Source organism: Neoarius graeffei, chromosome 3, assembly GCF_027579695.1.
Source record: "Neoarius graeffei isolate fNeoGra1 chromosome 3, fNeoGra1.pri, whole genome shotgun sequence".
NCBI lineage: Eukaryota > Metazoa > Chordata > Actinopteri > Siluriformes > Ariidae > Neoarius > Neoarius graeffei.
The window spans coordinates 10555391-10578599 of NC_083571.1; the positions used below are offsets into that span (position 1 = coordinate 10555391).

Sequence of the window (23209 nt, forward strand, 5' to 3'; positions counted from 1 at the left end):
TTTCCCAAATCGCTGCGTTTTTTTTTGTTCGTGGAGAAAGACGCACGTTGGCCGCAAGTTTGGCCGAATCCCATTTCACCCCTTGGACCAACCCCTTGGCCCTTCCCCTCCATTTTGCGCATTCACGTGAAGGGGTAGGGGTATCCCAATCCCAGTTAACGCGGAGGGGTAGGGGAAGGGGTAGGGCTTCTGTACCCCTCCAAACGGAGATTTTCCTGGAGCTGACTCCGAACGAAGGGGTTTGAGTGATTTCCCACAATGCCATGCGGATTTCAGCGAGATTTCATGCGGATTTCAGAAAGATGGCGGTTCCCGCGGCGAAAGATTGTCATAAATGTATTTTCTCCATTATTTACGTGTTTTAAGTTGTTATCCAGAGGAAACACGCCGCTTGATTCGCTTTCGAGCTGAGAATGAGCAGCAATTTCTGAAATCCAAGCTGCTGCTAAAAAGCTTTGGGAGTGAGTATTGTTTTCGGTTGCTTGACTGCGTACGTTTTGTTCTGTTATTCTCGCTTTTATTGTTTACATGAGTGTTCTGACACCTCATTCTGTCGGATGTGGTGCACGAAGCGCCAAAGATATCCCATTCAGTGGTGTTAGTTAACAGATCACACCCTGCCAGCAGAGATCTCTGGCTCTGACTGTAGCGGCTGGTCGCAGCCAATGACGCATTTGGTCGCGTTTTGCTAACGTAAACGCTGACGGAGGTACGCGATGACGTATGCGATCGTTGAAGGGCTATCCCAATACGTAGGGGTTGAATTTCAAGCCCTATCCCTTGTAGCTCAGTTTCAAGGGGAAGGGCCAAGGGGAAGGGGGAGGGGTAGGGGTAGAAATTAGAATTGGGATTGGGCCTTTGTCTTGCAACCTGAAAAAAACGTAAGCGCCCGTAGAGTTTGTTTGACATGACAAAGAACCTCTGCGGCCGGTCTACGGCTTGAAAATCAGCACGTCACATGCGCGCCCTCCGTGCGTTTCTTGCACGTAGACCGGCCGTAGGAGCACGTACAGCCGGTTGTGACCGAGGCTTATTGCAGCGTGCCTTGCCAGACGGTAGTACTGTAGGTACCATTTTTATGATGGTCTTTGGTACGACCCAACCGGGAGTAGAACTCACAGTCTCCCAATCGAGAGGTGGACAGGCTAACCACTAGGCCAGCTTGCGGTTGGTCTTGCAAACACTACTTAAAGTAAAAAAAAAAAAAAAGTAGATGACTTTCAGCAACTTCCCGTTACATAAAAGGGAATAAAACCCTTTGAGACGTAGGGTTAGAAGAAAAATCATTGAGGCTGATATGGTAGGTGCGATTCAACACGATGCAAAAGACTCAAGGATGGTCCGATGCAAGAAGAGACTTTTACATGGAAGCCATGGCCTAATGGTTGGCAAAGCAGCTTTGGGACCAAAAGGTTGCTGGTTCGATTCCCTGGACCAGCAGGAATGGCAGCTGCTCCCCAGGCTGCTCTGGGTGTGTTGTACGCCGCTCTGGATTACGAGTGTCTGCTCAACACTATGAATGTAATGCATATTCTGAAATCCCGTTGGCGCTGTGGCAAGAGAGCCGCAAGAACTTACTCGAACGCCTCTCGCGGAGATCACCAACTCGAGCAACAGTTTAAAGAGAAGGAATCAATATTAAAAAAAAAGTGTCACATTTCGAAGAAATAAAAACATACAGCCGGTACGAATAATTATATAATATACCGGATTTTACCAATATATTGGTAAAGATGTTAGAAATCATGCATCCTGATTTCATCATTTCATCCCAAAATTGTAGCTGGTGTATTTTTATTTTGATTTTTTTTTTTAAATTGAAGCAATCGAATGGTGAACTTTTCAATCAGTGCACTGATGTGACTCAGTGAATCCCAAGAGCCCTTTGCTAAGGATGATTTTTCCGCTAACAGGACGCGTCTTATTAGCGCATCCGGTCGTAGGCCAGGCTGGATGAGCTTATGCGATCACGCGTCGTCCGTCCACAATTCACAAAAATCGCTACTCCTCCTACAGGATTGATCGCATTTCGATCAAACTCCTAAACGATGTTCCCAGGTTGGCGTGTATAAAAGTGGTCAAGATGGTGGCGCCACCTGTCAGCTTTACGATTTTATGGGCGTCTGAATTTTTTTGGCCGACTCGTCAGATTAAACACGACTGGGACGTCGTCACTGGAAATCACATATAACCCTTTTCCACCAAATCAGTTCCAGGGCTGGTTTGGGGCCAGCGCTGGTTCACAACTCGTTCAACTTGCGAGCCAGCTGAGAACCAGTTTGCTTTTCCATAGCTCACGGTGCTAAGGGAAGCCACGTCATTACGTCGCTGTATACGTCAGTTACGTCGCTACGTTTGCATAAACCTTGGCGCGAATATCGAAGCAAAAACAACAACAATAATAATAATGGATGACTTCGCGTTTGTACAGCTGCTGCCTCTCATCGCTTAAAAATGGCGATCTTTCGCGGTCTTGTTATTGTTTTTCTGGCCCCAGAGCCAGTTCTTTGTCAGTGGAAACAGAAAACCCGGTTCCAAACTAAGCACTGGCCCCGAACCAGCCCTGGAACTGCTTTGGTGGAAAAGGGGCACCAGAAGACTCTAAAGACATTATTCCAGCAAGAATTGTTCACCAGGTGGCGCCACCTACCATGGATGAAGCTACACAGGGGTCACGAAAATCGTTACTCCTCCGACAGGATTGATCGGATTTCAAACACACACACGACAACAGTGGGGTATGAGCTCCAGCCTCATTGAAGCCATTTTTCCACACAGTCATTCCAGCATCTCGTACACATCTGTCGAATTCTTGAATCTGATTGGTTGAAAAGGTGTCCATCATTTGTTTGAGTGTCTATGAGCATGTTCACTCAAACATTTAACCGTTTCGATAGTAACCGCTATCTTTGTCCGAGAACAAAACATTTACAGAAAGAAACACCAGCGTTAAAGACCACAAGAGTGTGATATCAAGCTGTTTCCAGTCATGTAAAGATCAGCAGGAAGTTGTAACAGGAGTCACACCTCTTCCCTGTGACTGCCCAGGTTGTTATTGGCTCATTCTGAACAGATCGGATGCGATCGTCGCTCAGGCAAAGCGGACAGTGTTTGTCGGCTCGTTCGTTTCCGTCTCGGCGCTCGTTAAAAACCACGCTCGATCTTAATTGCAAACTTAACTTTCCGAGCAACTTTGATCTGGATCTCGGCTCCTTCCTCCGACTCGTAAACCTTTCAGCAGCAGCGAGTGAGATTTTCACCTCGTAAAGACAAACACGCTGAGAGCCATAAAGCCGGAGCTGAGAGTAGACTAAACACGATAACACAACAACAACGGCGGCACATGGAAGCTCCGCCCCCTACACCACAGGCATGGACTGAAACTCTCACTACTTTCTCAGGTTTGTCGTCTGAACACTTGGATTTGGCTGCTGCTGCTGCTGCGAGCGTCGAAACTCTTAAAGGAACGTTCTAGTGATTTTTAACCAAATCTGTCTCTCTCTCTCTCTCTCTCACACACAAAGTTCCACATAATCAGCTCGAGCTTTTTATTCCAGATCTACAGTGAAGGAAGCTGGGAAGAACATACACTAGATATTAATGTGAAAGTAAAACTCCAGATTGTATAATTAACTACAAAAAAAAAACCTTGATCATACTGCACCATTTCTGGGACGTCCAACATCTATAAAACAGAATCCAACATCTGCTCTGACGCATTATAAAAATGTCTGCTCTCCACAAACTCGACGTTCAAAGTCATTTAAAACCCAGTAGCTATATACGCGTCCCCAGGAGGCGCTCAGTTCCAGTGCCAGGACTGATGAGATGTTTCCTTACCTTGGCAGCGACGATGCTGAGGCCCATGCCATTGTGCTTCTTCAACGTCACCGTCACGATTTCAGGTTCCTTCCTCATTGGCTGTGAAGAGAGCAAAGAGCAAACAGTGGGGTTAGAGCTGACGGGACAGGAGCCGGAGCAGGATTGTGAGTTGTTCTGGGTTTCAGGCGCTGTCTCATGGCTGGTTCTGGACGAGAGGAGGAGGAGGAGGAGGAGGAGGAGGCAGGGCGAGGCACAGAGCGGCGGTTGATTCTCGGAGCGAGGCCTGACCACAAGGAGAAACGGCGGCTGCTGGAGCCGAGTCAAGAATGAAAGCCACATGCGTCAGCGCCACAGAGCGCCGAACTCGCTTCCACATGGGCCAGAGAGAGAGAGAAAGAAAGCAAGAGAAAGAAAGAGCACGCAAGACAGCACAAGAAAAAGCGAGAGCAAGAGAGAGCACGAGAAAGCACAAGAGAGAGCTAACGAGAGCAAGAGAGAGTGAGAGCACAAGAGAGAGCTAGCGAGAGCGACAGAGAGCAAGAACAAGAGAGAGAGAGCGTGAGAGCACAAGAGAGAGCTAACGAGAGAGCTAGCGAGAGCGAGAACAAGAGAGTGAGAGAGAGCGTGAGAGCACAAGAGAGCTAACGAGAGAGCTAGCGAGAGCGACAGAGAGCAAGAACAAGAGAGCTAACGAGAGTGAGAACAAGAGAGAGCGTGAGAGCACAAGAGAGCTAACGAGAGAGCTAGCGAGAGCGAGAACGAGAGTGAGAGCACAAGAGAGCGCTAACGAGAGCGACAGAGAGCAAGAACAAGAGAGAGCTAACGAGAGAGCTAGCGAGAGTGAGAACGAGAGAGAGCGTGAGAGCACAAGAGAGCTAGCGAGAGAGCTAGCGAGAGCGACAGAGAGCAAGAACAAGAGAGAGCTAACGAGAGAGCTAGCGAGAGTGAGAACGAGAGAGAGAGAGAGCGTGAGAGCACAAGAGAGAGCTAACGAGAGAGCTAGCGAGAGCGACAGAGCAAGAACGAGAGCTAACGAGAGAGCTAGCGAGAGTGAGAACGAGAGAGAGCGTGAGAGCACAAGAGAGAGCTAACGAGAGAGCTAGCGAGAGTGAGAACGAGAGAGAGCGTGAGAGCACAAGAGAGAGCTAACGAGAGAGCTAGTGAGAGCAACAGAGAGCAAGAACAAGAGAGAGCTAACGAGAGAGCTAGAGAGAGTGAGAACGAGAGAGAGAGAGAGAGAGCGTGAGAGCACAAGAGAGAGCTAGCGAGAGCAAGAACAAGAGTGAGAGAGAGCGAGAACAAGAGAGCACGAGCACAAGAGAGCGAGAGAGAGTGAGCGAGCAAGAGAACGCGCGCAAGCAAGAGAGTGCAAGACGGCACAACAGAGAGCGAGAGCGTGAGAGAGCACAAGAGAGAGCTAACGAGAGAGCTAGCGAGAGCGACAGAGAGAGCGAGAACGAAAGAGTGAGAGAGAGAGAGCATGAGCACAAGAGAGCGAGAGCACAACAGAGAGTGAGAGAGAACGTGAGCACAAGAGAGAGCGAGAGTGAGCATGAGCACAAGAGAGCGCGAGAACAAGAGAGCACGAGCACAAGAGAGCGAGAGAGAGAATGTGAGCACAAGAGAGCGAGAGTGAGCGAGCAAGAGAACACGCGCAAGCAAGAGAGTGCAAGAGAGAGCGCACGAGCAAACGAGAGTGCGCAAGATGGCACAAGAGAGAGCGTGAGAGAGCACAAGAGAGCGAGAGAGCACGAGAGAGTGAGAGAACGCACGAGCACAAGAGAGAGCGCGAGCGAGCAAGAGAGCGTGCACGCGGAAGAGAGTGTGCAAGAGAGTGAGAGAGCGCGCGAGCACAAGAGAGAGCGTGAGCGAGCAAGAGAGCGTGCACACGCGAGAGTGTGCAAGAGAGTGAGAGAGCGCGCGAGCACAAGTTCAGCTTCCCACAGCCTAGAGAGAGAGTACAGTAGAACACTCGCGTGATCATTTAACTCTGACAAACTCTGCTCTCCCCGAGACTAAATTATGCGATATCTGAAGGAATCTGATCAGCGCGAGGTCCTTCACCGCACACGCACTCTTCATTTACTTTAATGGAAGGAGTCTCCAGTTTAAACGCTGTGAATCCAGCTTTCTTAAAGTGATGTAATGCCTTACTGTAACGCTTTAAAATGAATATATATCATCAGTAACGACCAAAATGAATGAATAAAGCAGGGGGAAAATAGTGTTATTTGATCATCAAGCACAAAACTATCGATAAATCACGGTGTCCGGATCCCGGAAAAAGGCAGCCTTGCCTCAGGGTAAATCTCGCATGACGTCATGCGTGGAACCCCGGTTATCTGGGTCATTTCTGTTCACCTGACTCCCTGCTTGTTTACTCGCTGAAATTGGATATTGTTGATGGAATCTTACAAAATGTGAAATGTGAAAGCGCTGCGCTGCGTTTGGATGTTCAAATCCATATACAACGGGACATTCAGTTCACGAATTTCGAGAAAATGACGCAAATCTCAAGCGACAGCGGGTGGGTGCGGTTTGTGCAAACGAAACGGGCAGATTTCGTGTCGATTTCCTACTAATAATAAATCTGATTCATCAAGTGTTCACCACCACCACCACCAGAACGACCACATGGGAATTACTGGAGCAAAAACCAAACCTGTTCATTTAGTAAATGACATTTGAGCTGACGTTTGGACAGTTCATCGATTCGCCCATTATCTCACACACACGCAGGATTACGAGCAACATTTACACGCTCGCGACATCCGATCTCATCGTATCTGCTGCACTTTAACAGGAAGAAAAACGTGCGCACAATCAATTATTAACTGAAACGTATTAAATGCTCTCAGACTGCAACGTTGCAGGACTCGATTTGTTTTTAGTTTTGTTCAGGAAAACATGATGAAAGGTAACCACTGCGTTCTGCACATCTCTCTCTCTCGCGCACGCTACAGAGGAGGACAGTCATGAACGGAGTGAACTGGCATCCGTTTCTCATCTTGGGGGCTCGAGAACATCACCATTTACTCCGGAATATCCTTGATAATCATCTTCTCCTTCATCCGACATATACAGTGGTGCTTGAAAGTTTGTGAACCCTTTAGAATTTTCTATATTTCTGCATAAATATGACCTAAAACAGCATCAGATTTTCACACAAGTCCTAAAAGTAGATAAAGAGAACCCAGTTAAACAAATGAGACAAAAATATTATACTTGGTCATTTATTTATTGAGGAAAATGATCCAATATTACATATCTGTGAGTGGCAAAAGTATGTGAACCTCTAGGATTAGCAGTTAATTTGAAGGTGAAATTAGAGTCAGGTGTTTTCAATCAATGGGATGACAATCAGGTGTGAGTGGGCACCCTGTTTTATTTAAAGAACAGGGATCTATCAAAGTCTGATCTTCACAACACATGTTTGTGGAAATGAATCATGGCACGAACAAAGGAGATTTCTGAGGACCTCAGAAAAAGCGTTGTTGATGCTGATCAGGCTGGAAAAGGTTACAAAACCATCTCTAAAGAGTTTGGACTCCACCAATCCACAGTCAGACAGATTGTGTACAAATGGAGGAAATTCAAGACCATTGTTACCCTCCCCAGGAGTGGTCGACCAACAAAGATCACTCCGAGAGCAAGGCGTGTAATAGTTGGCGAGGTCACAAAGGACCCCAGGGTAACTTCTAAGCAACTGAAGGCCTCTCTCACATTGGCTAATGTTAATGTTCATGAGTCCACCATCAGGAGAACACTGAACAACAATGTTGTTCATGGCAGGGTTGCAAGGAGAAAGCCACTGCTCTCCAAAAAGAACATTGCTGCTCATCTGCAGTTTGCTAAAGATCACGTGGACAAGCCAGAAGGCTATTGGAAAAATATTTTGTGGACGGATGAGACTAAAATAGAACTTTTTGGTTTAAATGAGGAGCGTTATGTTTGGAGAAAGGAAAACACTGCATTCCAGCATAAGAACCTTATCCCATCTGTGAAACATGGTGGTGGTAGTATCATGGTTTAAGCCTGTTTTGCTGCATCTGGGCCAGGACGGCTTGCCATCATTGATGGAACAATGAATTCTGAATTCTACCAGCAAATTCTAAAGGAAAATGTCAGGACATCTGTCCATGAACTGAATCTCAAGAGAAGGTGGGTCATGCAGCAAGACAACGACCCTAAGCACACAAGTCGTTCTACCAAAGAATGGTTAAAGAAGAATAAAGTGAATGTTTAGGAATGGCCAAGTCAAAGTCCTGACCTTAATCCAATGGAAATGTTGTGGAAGGACCTGAAGCGAGCAGTTCATGTGAGGAAACCCACCAACATCCCAGAGTTGAAGCTGTTCTGTACAGAGGAACGGGCTAAAATTCCTCCAAGCCGGTGTGCAGGACTGATCAACAGTTACCGCAAACGTTTAGTTGCAGTTATTGCTGCACAAGGGGGTCACACCAGATACTGAAAGCAAAGGTTCACATACTTTTGCCACTCACAGATATGTAATATTGGATCATTTTCCTCAATAAATAAATGACCAAGTATAATATTTTTGTCTCATTTGTTTAACTGCATTCTCTTTATCTACTTTTAGGATTTGTGTGAAAATCTGATGATGTTTTAGGTCATATTTATGCAGGAATACAGAAAATTCTAAAGGGTTCACAAACTTTCAAGCACCACTGTAAGAATCCCAATCACTCTCGGAATTCTCTTCAAAATTCCATATCGAGACTGCTCTAACCACTGCTGCGCACAGGAACGAAATCGATACCTGGATCTGTGTTACGCGTGTGACGTCACGCACCACTTCGGGATCTTCCGGTTCAGTCTCCGTGAAAATCGGCTGATCTTACAGATTTTCCATTAATTCATCTTTCGAAAACACACATGGTCAAATCAACATAATGACTGTTGCTTTGGACAAGGGAAGACGTGTGGGTCAGAGGCGTTACATTCACTTTAAAGCTGCAGTTTTAAGTCTTCAGGACAAAGGAATGCTTTTGGTTTGTTGGTAAAAATCACGTGCTGCCTTCTTTGGTTTATTAACATCATAAAAACGAATAGAAAACGCAAGGCTTGTGAGGGACCCAGTGCTTCCTTAGCTCTGTGTAACGTGAGCAGTAACGGGAAGTACCTCAAGAACGTTAAACGTAACTCGAAATGGACGAAAAAAAAAATGGTCACAAAAATTGTTCGTGTTGGAAAATTGGTGTGCAAAACAGTAACTTCAAACTCTACTTAGTGTCGGGCTGCACTGATTATTTTCCTGTAACAGCACACGCACAATGTTTTACTCTTGGCTTAACTACCGTATTTTCTGGACTATAAGCCGCTACTTTTTTCCTAGGTTTTGAACCATGCGGCTTATACAAAGGTGCGGCTAGTCTGTGGATTTTTCTTCCACCGCTAGGGGCGCTCTAACCGGAAGTAGAATCAAAAATAAGATAGACGAAAAATCAATGCAAAGAAGAATTAGCAGATCTTTAGCAGATAGAACACGCACGACAAATTACTAACTGGTAATTATTTTCAAATCCAGCGAAGATGATTAAAGTGACTTGTGGTTTCAAACACAGGAGAAATGAAGGTAAATAAATACCGGTTATTTTCTCTTGGTTCTGTTCCGTTTTAATCAGCAAAGTTGCTGCCGTGTTAAAAGGCGCTGTTTGGAAATAATCTGTTCAGGTACATACATGTACATTTACAGTACAAAATCGTTCTGTACATGCAGTAAATATCTAATTTTTCAACATAGATATCTGCGGCTTATAGCCCGGTGCGGCTTGTATATCTTTTTTTACATTTTTTTTAAAAAATAGAGCGGATGCGGCTTATATACAGGTGCGCTCTATAGTCCAGAAAATACGGTACATACTTTTAAAGGAGAACGGAAGGCAAATTTTTTATCATCAAAATTCTATTTCTCATTTTATGAAATATCGGAATGCATTTTTGATCGCTATTTTGTCGCTGCTATAGGAAGTTATGACTGTTTGATATATCAGTCCATATGTCAAAGCGATGGCCGTAAACGAGATTCGTTGAGACCTGTGCGAGACATCGTAGGACGGAAGTAAAACGTACAGCGGAAATCAAAGTGACCGACATCTGCCAACGTTGTCAAAAGACCCGTGCGCCCTCTTTCGAATGCTGACGTAATCAAGCCGGGAGTTTTGTTTGTTTTGATAGCGATCAGGAAAGTTAGAAAAAAGTAGGCAGTAATCGTCATTTAAACTCGTTTTTGTGCAATGGACCCTTTTCACGTGACGTCACGACAAACGCGGCCGCCATTTTGGACATGTACTACCAGTAGTTTACCACAGCCAGCATTGAGGAACGGCAGCAAAGAAAGTGTTTATTTTCAGCAAGACTTCCATCATGCCACTATATTGTTGTGCACCTGGATGTAGTAACCATCAACACACAAGGCAAGGGTTATCATTTTATCGGATCCCGGTAGATGCTGACCGACGGAGAAGATGGATAGCGGCCATAAACAGGAAAGATTGGCAGCCCTCGGCATACCAACGCTTGTGTAGTGACCACTTTGTTGGAGGTAAGACGAATAAAATTAGCCAGAAAAGGCATTACATTGCTGCTAACATTCTGTGGCGGCGAGTGTGTAACCAAATAGGCTAAAATAACCCATTGTAACCTCTGCTCTTCTGTAGTAGCTATTAGCTAACGACATTAGCTAGCGTTGTGTTCCTTTGCTGTTGGTAGACTGTAGGACAGATCAGAGGCAGTGTCCTACAAACAGCGCTTAATTTGAGGGGGAGCAAGCCGGAGCGCGCTCCGGAACCTCGGGCGTTGGCTCCGGCAGCTATTTACACTGGATCCGGTGATCCGACACCTCTTTTGACTATGTAACAAAAAAAAAATAATAATAATTAAATAAAAAAATGCAAGTTTATTTAGTGTTAATGTCTGATTTTGATATCTGTCTTGTTGGTGATTTCTCTCATGAAACGGCATCCACAAAATATCTGCAGATGAACTTAATTCGCAGTGTTATTACAAAACATGCCCAGAAGCGCAGTGCCCCCCCCCCCTCTTTTTTCCGCACCGGAGCCGCTCATCCTCTGCGCTCCGGGACCTCCCACTTTACAAATTAAGCACTGCCTACAAATAAGTGTTCAAAACAAGAGTTTTCAGATCAATACCCGTGTATGGCGATGGGTTTTTAACGACATAGGTATACAGATCATGTGGGCCGAAGTCAGGTAAAGACGAGGGCTTCGTGTACTTCCGTACGTCAGTGAACAATCCAGGCGGAAGCAGATAAACGTCGTTCTCTAAGCCTGCTAACCTCAATTTTTGAAAATACCTCTCCCTCTGCTCGCCCTGTAAATGCCCTACGTCGCTGGATAGCGAAGGTGTTTTCTGCATCTCGCTCCTTTTTCTTGCATGTTCTCCGTTTGTCGCCTTCCTCGCATTCAAACCAATTCAAGCCGAAGTCCGCTACATGTCCAAAATGGTGGTCGCGTTTACGAAGGTCACGTGACTGAAAAGGGTCTATACTTCTTTTGGAAAACAGCTTTCAAAATGGTGGCAATGACACCTGGCTGACACGTCACATTTCGAAGTCTCGTACAAGTCTCGTGAAGATCGCGCGGATAAGCGACGCCTGCCGTGGACCAAACGAACTAAATTCAACACGGCGAAAAACCGAATAGGCCGATAAGTATAATATTTAATTGCAATTAACGAGTCACGATATAAGGTTACTAAAACCGAAAACGTAATTGAATAACACGTTAAGAAATAAAGCAAGTTTAAAAATGACATCAGTTCCCCTTTAAGTACGTTACGTTTCAGTGATCGCCAAGCTTTCTAGAGGCGGGCGGGCGGGGCATTAATCTTGGCTCATTAAAGAAATCTGATTATTAACTGTCTTTATTTACATTTAAATGCAGCAAGCCATAATCTGATTTTGTGTATGTATACAGGATATGAGCAATAGTGTGCTCTGATTGGCTACTCTACTACTAGGATATCAGCTCATATACTGTGAGGAGAGAAAAACAAAATTGCTGAAGCAACCGAGGACGAAATAAAAAGTCAACTTGAAAATAAATCCCTAAAAAATAAAATTAAAAAAGCAACAAAATATGGAATAAAAGTATTTGATTGTAAGAACGGATCTTTTTGTATTAATTTTTCAAGAATTATTAATCGCATTTTTCACAAACTGCTCCTGTCATTTCGCCGGTTTGTTTACATCTTTAAGCATTAAAATTTGTTGACATTTTTAAGCTCATTAATTTTAGCTAATTTAAAAGAAATCCACTAGAATTTGGTGCACAAGTTTTAATTTTCTTTGGGTTTTCTGAAATCAGCGCAGGGCCAAAAATATACATACAGCACACCTAATATTTGGGTAAAATGTCTCTTCGCAAGATTCACCTTGACCAAATATTCTTGTTTACCATGAACAAGCTTCTGGCAGAATTCTGGTTGGATATTTCACGACTCTTCATGGTAGAATTGATGGAGTTCAATTACATTTTTTTTTCTCCCTTGGCATGGACTCGACTTATAATCCCGGTCCATATATTTTCAATAGGGTTGAAGTCAGGACTTGTTTTAAGCTTAATGTTCACCTGCTTTATCCTCCACAACCAGCTCTGATGCGTGTTTGGGTTTATTGTCCTGTTGTAACTCCCAAGTCGTGTTCAAGTTTCTGATGGTTTATGCTGAAGAATTCTGAGGTTGTCCTCCTTCTTCATTATTCCATCCACTTTGTGCAATGAACCAGTTCCACTGGCAGTAAAACAGCCCCAGAGCATGATGATCCTACCACCACCACCAGCTGGTACAGGGTCCCTCTGTACATGGTGGTCATTGTGGCCAAACAACTCAATCTTTGTCTCATCTGACCATACAGCTTTCCTCCAGAAGCCTTTTTCTTTGTCCGTGTGGTCAGCTTCAAACTTTAGTTCAGCTTGAAGGTGTCGATTTTAAAGCAGGGGGTTATTTCTTGGATAGCAGCCTCTTAGTCCATGGTGATCTGAACTGTAGACAGTGATCCATCAGCTTCCAGTTCATGGCAGGGCTGTGCCATGGTGGTTCCCAGGTTGTTCCTGACCATCCAAACCAATTTCCTTTCAGCTCAGGGTGACGGTTTGGGTTTTCTTGAAGCAAAGTGACTACACCTCACAATAACTTGGATACAATTGTTTGAACTGATCTTGGAATTTGCACTTGTGTATATCTGCGATCCTCTTTCTCAGATCTGCACTGAGCTCTTTGGACTTTCCCATTTTACTGTGTGTTGGTCAATCCAGTGAGTGCTGTAAACAAACTCTTTTTATGAAGGAACAGAGAAGCTACCAGCTGTAGTCGATCATGATCACTAACAGGAAGTTAAGAGACGTCGGTCTTGGCAAGATAAGAGACGTTTTGGAAGTCTCAGCACCTCTGAATTAATAATCTAAGTGAGCGAATGCAAATTTTAACCCTGTGTTGATTTCAGAAAACTCAAAGAAAATTAAAACTCGTGCAGCAAATTCTAGTGTTTTTTTTAATTAAAGCTGTATGCTGTACAATCATTCTGCCACAGAAAAAGAACAGTTCAGAGAAATTACTGAAAGCCCAAATATTGCCATGACGACATTCCATATCCAAGATGACATTCACGTCACTGTATATATCTCATCTCATTATCTCTAGCCGCTTTATCCTGTTCTACAGGGTCGCAGGCAAGCTGGAGCCTATCCCAGCTGACTACGGGCGAAAGGCGGGGTACACCCTGGACGAGTCGCCAGGTCATCACAGGGCTGACACATAGACACAGACAACCATTCACACTCACATTCACACTAGAAATCACATTTATTTATTATTCACACACACACAATATATATATATATATATATATATATATATATATATATATATATATATATATACACATATATAAATACACAGCTTGTGTTGTGTGTGTGCAGGAAACGGGGAAAGCCCTCCCCACACACAAACACGAGCCCCTCTGGGAGCTGCTGCAGTTTTACACAGCAGTGCTTCAGCTCCCTGATAAAAGCAGCGCGCCTCACTGCAGCATGAATGAGATCGTTAAGAAGTCGTCTGAGACGCGGGGGCGGGTCTGTCTAATGCACCCGGGCTACGTGCCAATCAGAGGCTGCTTGGCGCTGGGACGCTGAAAGCTGGCTCCTGCTTGAGCGCGGCCTGGAGCCGATGAGGCCCGGCCCTCTGTGTTTGGGCACGGTGCATGCAAACCACGGCAGGAAAAAAAAAAAAAGAAAAAACGGAGATTACAGGGGAAGCGGTGCAACTCGGGGGGCTTTTGTGTGATTAGGGTGAGCAGAAAGTTATAATTTACAAAGCTCTGGTCATTAATTAGGTGCAGCGGTGGGAGCCGTGTTGACTGTAATCTAAACACACTGAGGTAGGTCTGCGGCGTATGCACAAAAACCGAGACGAGTCGGATCACGCACGTCGTCGTGCGGAGGTTCCGTGGTTGTGTTTCTGAAGATCAGACCCACCATCCATCCATCTCATCACACGGACAAGGAAGAAGACTCACGGAACACAACAAAGCCTTCTGAGCACTGAGTGTCTTTAAATATCAAAAGCGTATTCAAGTTATTCCACGAAATCGAGTCGTACATGAGCGGATAGCCGCTATAAGCCAATGTACAACAAGACTGAATTGACTTGTGTTGTTTTAAGCTCATCCGGTCATAGGCCAGAAAATTACAAAAAATTTTTTTTTTTACAAAAATCGTGACTCCTCCGGCAGGATTGATCGGATTTTGATCAAGCTCCCATACAACATTCCGCAGGTTGGTGTGCATAACAAGTTGTCAAGATGATGGCGCCACTTGTCATGTTTACAATTGTCAGATCACGGAATCCAGGGACACATGTCCGCCCGGGGGCATTTTGAGTTATTGACAGATTCAGAAAGTACAGTTTCTAAGCTTTCCAATGATGCCTTCCATGTGGAGATCTGACAATATTTGAAGAATGTGTGGCCTTTTGAAAGTGTATACCTCTTAAAACAGAAAAGGGACAAAATCGCCCTCAAAGTTTTCCTTCTCAGCTACTCTGGGTGCAGGGCGGGCACATAATGGTGCTTATTTGCATGATATTAATGAAAGCCCTACCCCCTACGAGCTAGCACGATACTACTTTCATGTAAACAAAGATCACCACGTCAATTTTCCTTCCATGCAAAGTATGCCCAACACAATTATGAAGTACAAAAATAAGTCCTAAAGTATACTTTAACGTTTTGTGGTTGAAAAATTACTCACACCGTAAGAAAGAAAGATAGCACGATGATGACACAACTAACACAACGCTAGTTTCATGTAACCAAACCACAACACTCTCCGTTACATGCAAAAATAACCACACAAACTTAGATTAATAAACTCACCCCATCAGAAAGAGAAATGGCACCTTGCACACATCAATGCCTCCGATGGAATATGTAGTCCTAGAACACTTCCTTTTGGTTGCGGTTTTTTTGCTAGAAATGGTGATCTCCGATGTAACTACCGTGTGTCTGTTTGCTTCGCGGTGTTTCAGCTCCTCTGCGCTCTGTTTAGCTTGCTCATTCCATAGTGAAATTACACGCCTGTATGCAGCTTAAGTAGCCACGAGCTCAGCTCGTATCATACAGCTGATCGGCGGAAAAAAACAAAAAAGAAGACTTAAATCATCATGTGAATGGCCCATATGGTAATTTACCCACACCCCCCAGCAGGCTACAGTCCTGACAACAACGAGACAATTTGCAACAAAAAAAGTATGCTTTTCCAACAAAACAATCTATTATCTGAAATACTGATTGCATTCTTCAAGATCTCAACTTGCACATGATGGAAAAAAACGAAAATCACAAATTTGGAAAAAAAAAAATGCTTCTTTTGCGATTATCTCGGATTCGTTTCGGCCGACACGCGTCCCTGGATTCTGAGGTGTCACTTTTATGGGCGCCTGAAATTACTGGGTGACTCGTCACATTAAACACTCCCGCGACGTTTTCACTGAAACTCACTTAGGGCTGCAAAGGGGTGGAAAGTTTCTGGGAATTTTGAAGGGCCTGGGAATTTTCAATTTTGGCATTTAATTAAGTTTTAAACATTTTAAAACATTTCATCACCCAGAAAAACAAATTAAAACCCATGTTAAGCCTTTCTTTCAGTTACAGTGGGGCAAAAAAGTATTTAGTCAGTCACCGATTGTGCAATTTCTCCCGCTTAAAAAGATGAGAGAGGCCTGTAATTTTCATCATAGGTACACTTCAACTATGAGAGACAAAATGAGGAAAAAAAATAAAAAAAAGTCACATTGATTTTTAAAGAATTTATTTGCAAATTATGGTGGAAAATAAGTATTTGGTCAATAACAAAAGTTCATCTCAATACTTTGTTATATACCCTTTGTTGGCAATGACAGAGGTCAAACGTTTTCTGTAAGTCTTCACAAGGTTTTCACACACTGTTGCTGGTATTTTGGCCCATTCCTCCATGCAGATCTCCTCTAGAGCAGTGATGTTTTGGGGCTGTCGCTGGGCAACACGGACTTTCAACTCCCTCCAAAGATTTTCTATGGGGTTGAGATCTGGAGACTGGCTAGGCCACTCCAGGACCTTGAAATGCTTCTTACGAAGCCACTCCTTCGTTGCCCGGGCGGTGTGTTTGGGATCATTGTCATGCTGAAAGACCCAGCCACGTTTCATCTTCAATGCCCTTGCTGATGGAAGGAGGTTTTCACTCAAAATCTCACGATACATGGCCCCATTCATTCTTTCCTTTACACGGATCAGTCGTCCTGGTCCCTTTGCAGAAAAACAGCCCCAAAGCATGATGTTTCCACCCCCATGCTTCACAGTAGGTATGGTGTTCTTTGGATGCAACTCGGCATTCTTTCTCCTCCAAACACGACAAGTTGAGTTTTTACCAAAAAGTTCTATTTTGGTTTCATCTGACCATACGACATTCTCCCAATCCTCTTCTGGATCATCCAAATGCTCTCTAGCAAACTTCAGACGGGCCTGGACATGTACTGGCTTAAGCAGGGGGACACGTCTGGCACTGCAGGATTTGAGTCCCTGGCGGCGTAGTGTGTTACTGATGGTAGCCTTTGTTACTTTGGCCCCAGCTCTCTGCAGGTCATTCACTAGGTCCCCCCGTGTGGTTCTGGGACTTTTGCTCACCGTTCTTGTGATCATTTTGACCCCACGGGGTGAGATCTTGCGTGGAGCCCCAGATCGAGGGAGATTATCAGTGGTCTTGTATGTCTTCCATTTTCTAATAATTGCTCCCACAGTTGATTTCTTCACACCAAGCTGCTTACCTATTGCAGATTCAGTCTTCCCAGCCTGGTGCAGGTCTACAATTTTGTTTCTGGTGTCCTTTGACAGCTCTTTGGTCTTGGCCATAGTGGAGTTTGGAGTGTGACTGTTTGAGGTTGTGGACAGGTGTCTTTTATACTGATAACGAGTTCAAACAGGTGCCATTAATACAGGTAACGAGTGGAGGACAGAGGAGCCTCTTAAAGAAGTTGTTACAGGTCTGTGAGAGCCAGAAATCTTGCTTGTTTGTAGGTGACCAAATACTTATTTTACCGAGGAATTTACCAATTAATTCATTAAAAATCCTACAATGTGATTTCCTGGATTCTTTCCCCCCATTCTGTCTCTCATAGTTGAAGTGTACCTATGATGAAAATTACAGGCCTCTCTCATCTTTTTAAGTGGGAGAACTTGCACAATTGGTGGCTGACTAAATACTTTTTTGCCCCACTGTATGTACTGTTTTGTGCTCATTAAGAATAGGACATATTGCTAAAGGCCAATTAATAAAAGGCTTTTAGTTTTTCAATATTAGTATTATATTCAGATTTTTCAGTGAAAAATTATTATTCTCAATCTCAATTATCTAGTCCAAGGGACACTTAATAGAAATCCAGTCAAAATTGTCAAAGGTCAAATGCGCATTCCCAAGTTCCCGACCACAAAAGTGGAGAAGGTCTTGTATCCCTGGGTCGACTATACATTTTGAATACATTTGTGTGTGTGTTGGGGACCTCTCGAATCTGCATTTGAATAGATTTCTATTAAGTGTCCCTCGGACAAGACGTCTAGTTATTTTGAATTGAATCAAATCGATTATTTTTCTAGAGTGTACCCTTTGGTAAGAATTAACTGGAAATCTAACTCATTGCATAACAAGTAGTGATTTCTAAAAATCTTGCAAAAACTCAATTTTGACCATTTTTATTACAAAATTTTACAAAACTTGAAGACTTTGTCTACAGATTTAATCACAAAGGCATCATGTCATGAAATAAGGATTTTTTTTTTCGCAGTGCGGTTTCCATCAAATCCTGCGCTCTGATTGGCTGGCGAGCGGGTCTGTATCCTACGGTACGGACCCCGGTTACAGACCTCTGGCGACTCGCTCGTTCACAACAACAGCAAACATAGTAGCAATTTTTGTCAACATTTATCTTTTTTACAAGATTTATTTATAAGATTATCAAAAATCTTATAAATTTTTGCCAGCATTTCTCAGCATAATAGCATTAATTTTACAGCATGGATAGTGATAACGACAGTGTTCACAGCGAAAGCGAGTTTTACTACCCTGAGGAAGAAGAAATAAAAGAAAACATTTCAGGAGAAAGCTAAAAACCTCTAACTGTTGCTAACGCCGAGCAAAAACATGGCTGAATCCTGAATGACTCAGTTTTGTATAAATAGGGGACTACATAGGCAGCAAAATGTAGTTTTTTTCCTGCCATGGAAGTGCACTTGTATACCGAGGAGGAAGCAATTTGCATTAGGGCAATTCCATGTAAATGTCAACCTCACCATGCAAAAATAAAGCAACATGTAATACATCAAAGCCACTCCCAGAGCTCTCACCTAGGCCTGTATTTTACAGATGTGAATAAGTTGAACCAATTTGTAACCAACCTAATATGTCACTGTCAGTCTTTCTTTCTTATAATGTAAAACCCAAGCTAAAATCAACTTTGATCATGTACAATTCTATATTATTGCCACAAGCCACAGAAATGTATGCTAAAATCCACAAAACAGCAAAACAATAGCCATCCTAAATATTATTTAAGAACTTTGATAGTTTTAGCTGATATTTAGAGAGTTTTTCAAAGGGTTATGGTGGTTAAATTGCTGATTTTCTAAACATATGCCATGTCTATTTCAGACGCGTCACATCCATAACGGAATTTCGTCACATCCATAACGCTGACTTTTCCTTCCGAAACTCTGCATGAAATACAAAATATTTTAAACAAAGATTTTTTAATATTCACCTTGGACCCCTCTATCAAATGGATATCTCCATTTCGACATTAGGTTTACAATTTCACAGAGTTTGATAAAAATGTACAGTCACCCAAGAAAAGTGATACTTTTTCTGTCACATCCATAACGCATCTTTTATTGGCGTTTTCTGGCATGCCCTAGATGTACTATGGGAATTGTTCTTGTTCTATCACTTCTCCAGTATGGTACAGCCTTAAAATATGCAACACCTGTTTAAATACTGGGAGACAATAAAACATGCACTGGGTCATTTGTTGCCATTTTGAGTTCAAGTGTCACGTCCATAACGCTGGAATTGCTCATTACAGCCGTGAATGAGGATTCAAAATGGCGGCTCGGCTCGGTTTTCCCTTTCGGGCGCTCTCGTTTTCTGTTAGAATTTGGTAAAGAAAAAAATAAATATATTATTTACCAGCTTAAGGTCGGTCCGTATGGTGAAATACTGTGACCTCGGCCTCGGTCAGTACTTACAAGACCTCGGTCACGGTATTTCACGATATGGACCTCCCAGCTAGTAAATAACATATATATATTTAAAAAATGTAAAATTTCTAATTACTAGTAGTCTTGAAATAAGTTTTGCTGCTTGTAAAATATATTAGTGCCGCTTTTTTCTTTGAATCTGGAGCAAGGCTGTTTAATGTCATTGCTTTAATAGCATTGTAGACCTGAATCATTACTTCTAATCCGATAATTTGCAACCAAATTACTTGACAGGATACGGTTTACAAACCAGGTGCAAAATGAAAAAGGAATTCGAGTTGTTGAAGTAGACTTAGTAAACAAAAAAGTTACAGGAAGCAGTCTTCAAAATCAGAAGTAGAGTTAAAGTTGCTTTTGAAGAGAAGTTCTCACAAAGTCGAAGGTTATTGTTCAATTCATTCAACACGTACCAGGGAAAACCCGTATTGCTTTTGTAAAACATTCGGTGGTTATTAATTTTCTCAGTTGTTTAAGTAGTTACATGCTTGTTTTTGCTTGCATGTTCTTCTGAACAGAACCCCAGAGAAATATCCTAATCTGAATAAAAGGACCTGATGTTTTTGCATCAATTTTTCAGTAAAGTTGGTTTTCCCGTTAATTCCCATGGACATTTTCCACTCTGAAAATTCCCGGGAATTTTGCAACCCTAAACTCACCCAGAAGACTCTAAAGACGTATACCAACAAGAGTTGTTCACCAGGTGGCGCCACCTGCCATGGATGCGGCAACACAGGGGTCACGTGCAATTTCACGAAAATCGCTACTCCTCTGACAGGATTGATCGGAGTTCGATCAAGCTCCCATATAAACTTCCGCAGGTTGGTGTGCATAAAGATCAAACAAGTGCAACTTTATTCATCACATACTTGTGAAATTCCTCTCTGCATTTAACCCATCTGAAGCAGTGAACACACACACATACCCAGAGCAGCGGGCAGCCATGCTAACAGCGCCCGGGGAGCAGTTGGGAGTTCGGTGCCTTGCTCAAGGGCACCTCAGCCCAAGGCCGTCCCATATTAACCTAACCACATGTCTTTGGACTGTGGGGGAAACCGGAGGAAACCCACGCAGACACGGGGAGAACATGCAAACTCCACACAGAAAGTCAAGATGGTGGCGCCACCTGTCATATTTATTATTTTATGGGCGTCTGAAATTATTGGGCGACTCGTCACATTAAACACTACTGCGACGTTTTCACTGAAACTCACCCAGAAGACTCTAAAGACGTATACCAACAAGAGTTGTTCACCAGGTGGCGCCACCTACCATAGATGAAGCTACACAGGGCTCGTGAAATTTCACGAAAAAAAAAAAAATTCGCTACTCCTTCGACAGGGTTGATCGGATCTCAAACTCGCACACAACAACAGAGGCCGGTCTGAGCTCCAGCCTCGTTGAGGTATAGAACAGCTTTCGATATTTATTTAATTCTTCCTTGGACATTTCAGTGATGTAATTTTCAATTTTCTTTGAGGTTTTGAACCAGCCTAAAAAAAAAAAAAAAAAAAAAATCAACAAATTTTATTGCTGAAAGATGAAGAACGTAAACAAACCAGCGAAATGACAGGAGCAATTTGTGAAAAAAATGCTATAATAATAATAATAATTATTATTATTATTATTATTGGGGGGGCGGTAAAAAAAAAAGTTCTTACCATCAGATACTTTCACGCCATATTTTTTTGCTTTTTTTTTGTATTTCTGGGGGTTTTTGTTTTCGAGTCGTTTTTATTTCGTCCTCGGTCGGTTCAGCAACATGCATTTTGTTTTTCTCTACTCACGGTATATGAGGTGATATCCTAATCAGAGTGCACGATTGCTCATATCCAGTCAATGTGGATAGAATAATAAGGTTTATTCAGTGTGTGTGTGGGAGTTAATCGGGTCATGTGACCTACCAGGTCAGAGTTATCCGCGGCGAAGTGGCTGTCGCAGTCGGCTCCTTCGAAGTAGACGGTCCAGGTTCCGGGAGAGCGAGGATGAGGTGTGAGACGGCAGAAACCTGGAAAAGCAAGTCAGCACACACCCTGAATACACATCCAAATCATGGAGATCCTTCTCTCTCTCACACACACACACAGTCACTTTGCTCCCTCGGTTATCTGTGTGTGTTTTTGATCCGAAACAAACAGTCCTTTCTGTGAGACCTTAACCAACCACATTCCACTAGTCACACATCAGCGTTAAACAAACAAGTTCCACCTACTTCCCCGTCACCGCGGCTCCCGGAATGTTCTGTGCTCCTCTTACCTCTCTGACACAGCGGCTCCAGGAACTCCTGGAAGCCGTTGGGAATGTTGCGGACCACGTCGCAGGAGTAGCCGTCCTCCGGGAGCAGGAAGGGAAGCTGTAGGTCGGGATCCTCCTCCAGCTGAACCTCTCGGCCGTCGCTGCGAGCCAACTCGTCCGCCGTGTTCTCCGCCACGGCCACCACGTGATCGATCAGCTCCTGCAGGCGACGGCATGACAGCGTTTGCACTTAAGCACAAACCTTTACCCTTTAAAATGCAAATCTGGAGCAAGAAACCACGAGAACTGCGTTCCAGCTCCTGATGATCAAAGCACACGTTTATATCATTAATCATCATCATTCATTAGTATCGCTAATATAAAGCACGTGTGTGTTCGTTTATCTTCAGGAAGCGTTTTGTCCTCGTCAGAGCTACAGAGGATTTCAGGAACAGGTCCGATCCCGAGAACACTGCGTGTGAGGTTTGAACACACCCAGGATTGGAGAATAGTTCATTTCAATCCATCTCTCTCTCTCACACACACACCTCTTCTGGTATGTTTCCATAATAATACAGAATAAAATGTCTAGAGAGAGAGAGAGAGATAGAGAGAGAGAGAGAGAGAGAGAGAGAGACTGAACAATGGATATAGAGGGAGAAAGAGAAAGCGACTGAATGAGAAAAACAATGACAGAGAGAGAGAAGAGGGGAGGTAGAGAGAGATAGAGACTGAAAGAGAGAGAGGAGGAAGTGAGACATTGCAAGACAGATTGAATGACCGAGAGAGAATGAAAGAAAGAGAATTAACAAGAGAGAGACAGGGGAAGGTAGAGAGAGATAGAGAGAAACACTGGAAAACAGATAGGAGGGAGAGAGACACTGAAAAACAGTTTGAATGACAGACCGAGAGATTGAAAGACAGAGATTGAATAACTGACAGATAGAATATTGGGGGGGGGGGGGGGATGTTGAAAGACAGAGCGAGAGGAAGGAGAGAGACACAAAAAGAGAGAGAGGAGGGACAGAGACAATGAAGGACAGTTTGAATGACAGGGGGGAGAGAGACTGAAAGACAGAGAGATTGAATAACAGACAGGATATGAGAGAGATTAAATAACAGAATATGAGAGAGAGGAGGTAGAGAGAGATTGAAAGAGAATATGAGAGACAGACAGATTGAATAACAGAATATATGAGAGAACGAGAGAGAGAGATTGAAACAGATATTGAATAACAATATATGTGAGAGAGAGAGAGAGAGAGAATGAATAACAGAGGAAGGGGAGAGAGAGGAGGGGGAGAGATTGAATAACAGACAGGATATGAGAGAGAG

General features: G+C 43.5%; 1 protein-coding gene across 12 annotated transcripts in view; it reads right to left on the reverse strand.

Moving 5' to 3' along the window:
* Positions 1-23209, reverse strand: part of afdna (afadin, adherens junction formation factor a) — a 348820-nt gene that overhangs the window by 97554 nt on the left and 228057 nt on the right. For all 12 annotated transcript variants that reach the window (XM_060916385.1, XM_060916383.1, XM_060916384.1 and 9 more), the window contains 3 exons: positions 21896-22094; positions 21544-21647; positions 3841-3921 (listed from right to left, as the gene is read on the reverse strand). In XM_060916385.1, coding sequence (XP_060772368.1) covers positions 3841-3921; positions 21544-21647; positions 21896-22094 — 384 coding nt within the window. The remainder of the gene's footprint in view (positions 1-3840; positions 3922-21543; positions 21648-21895; positions 22095-23209) is intronic.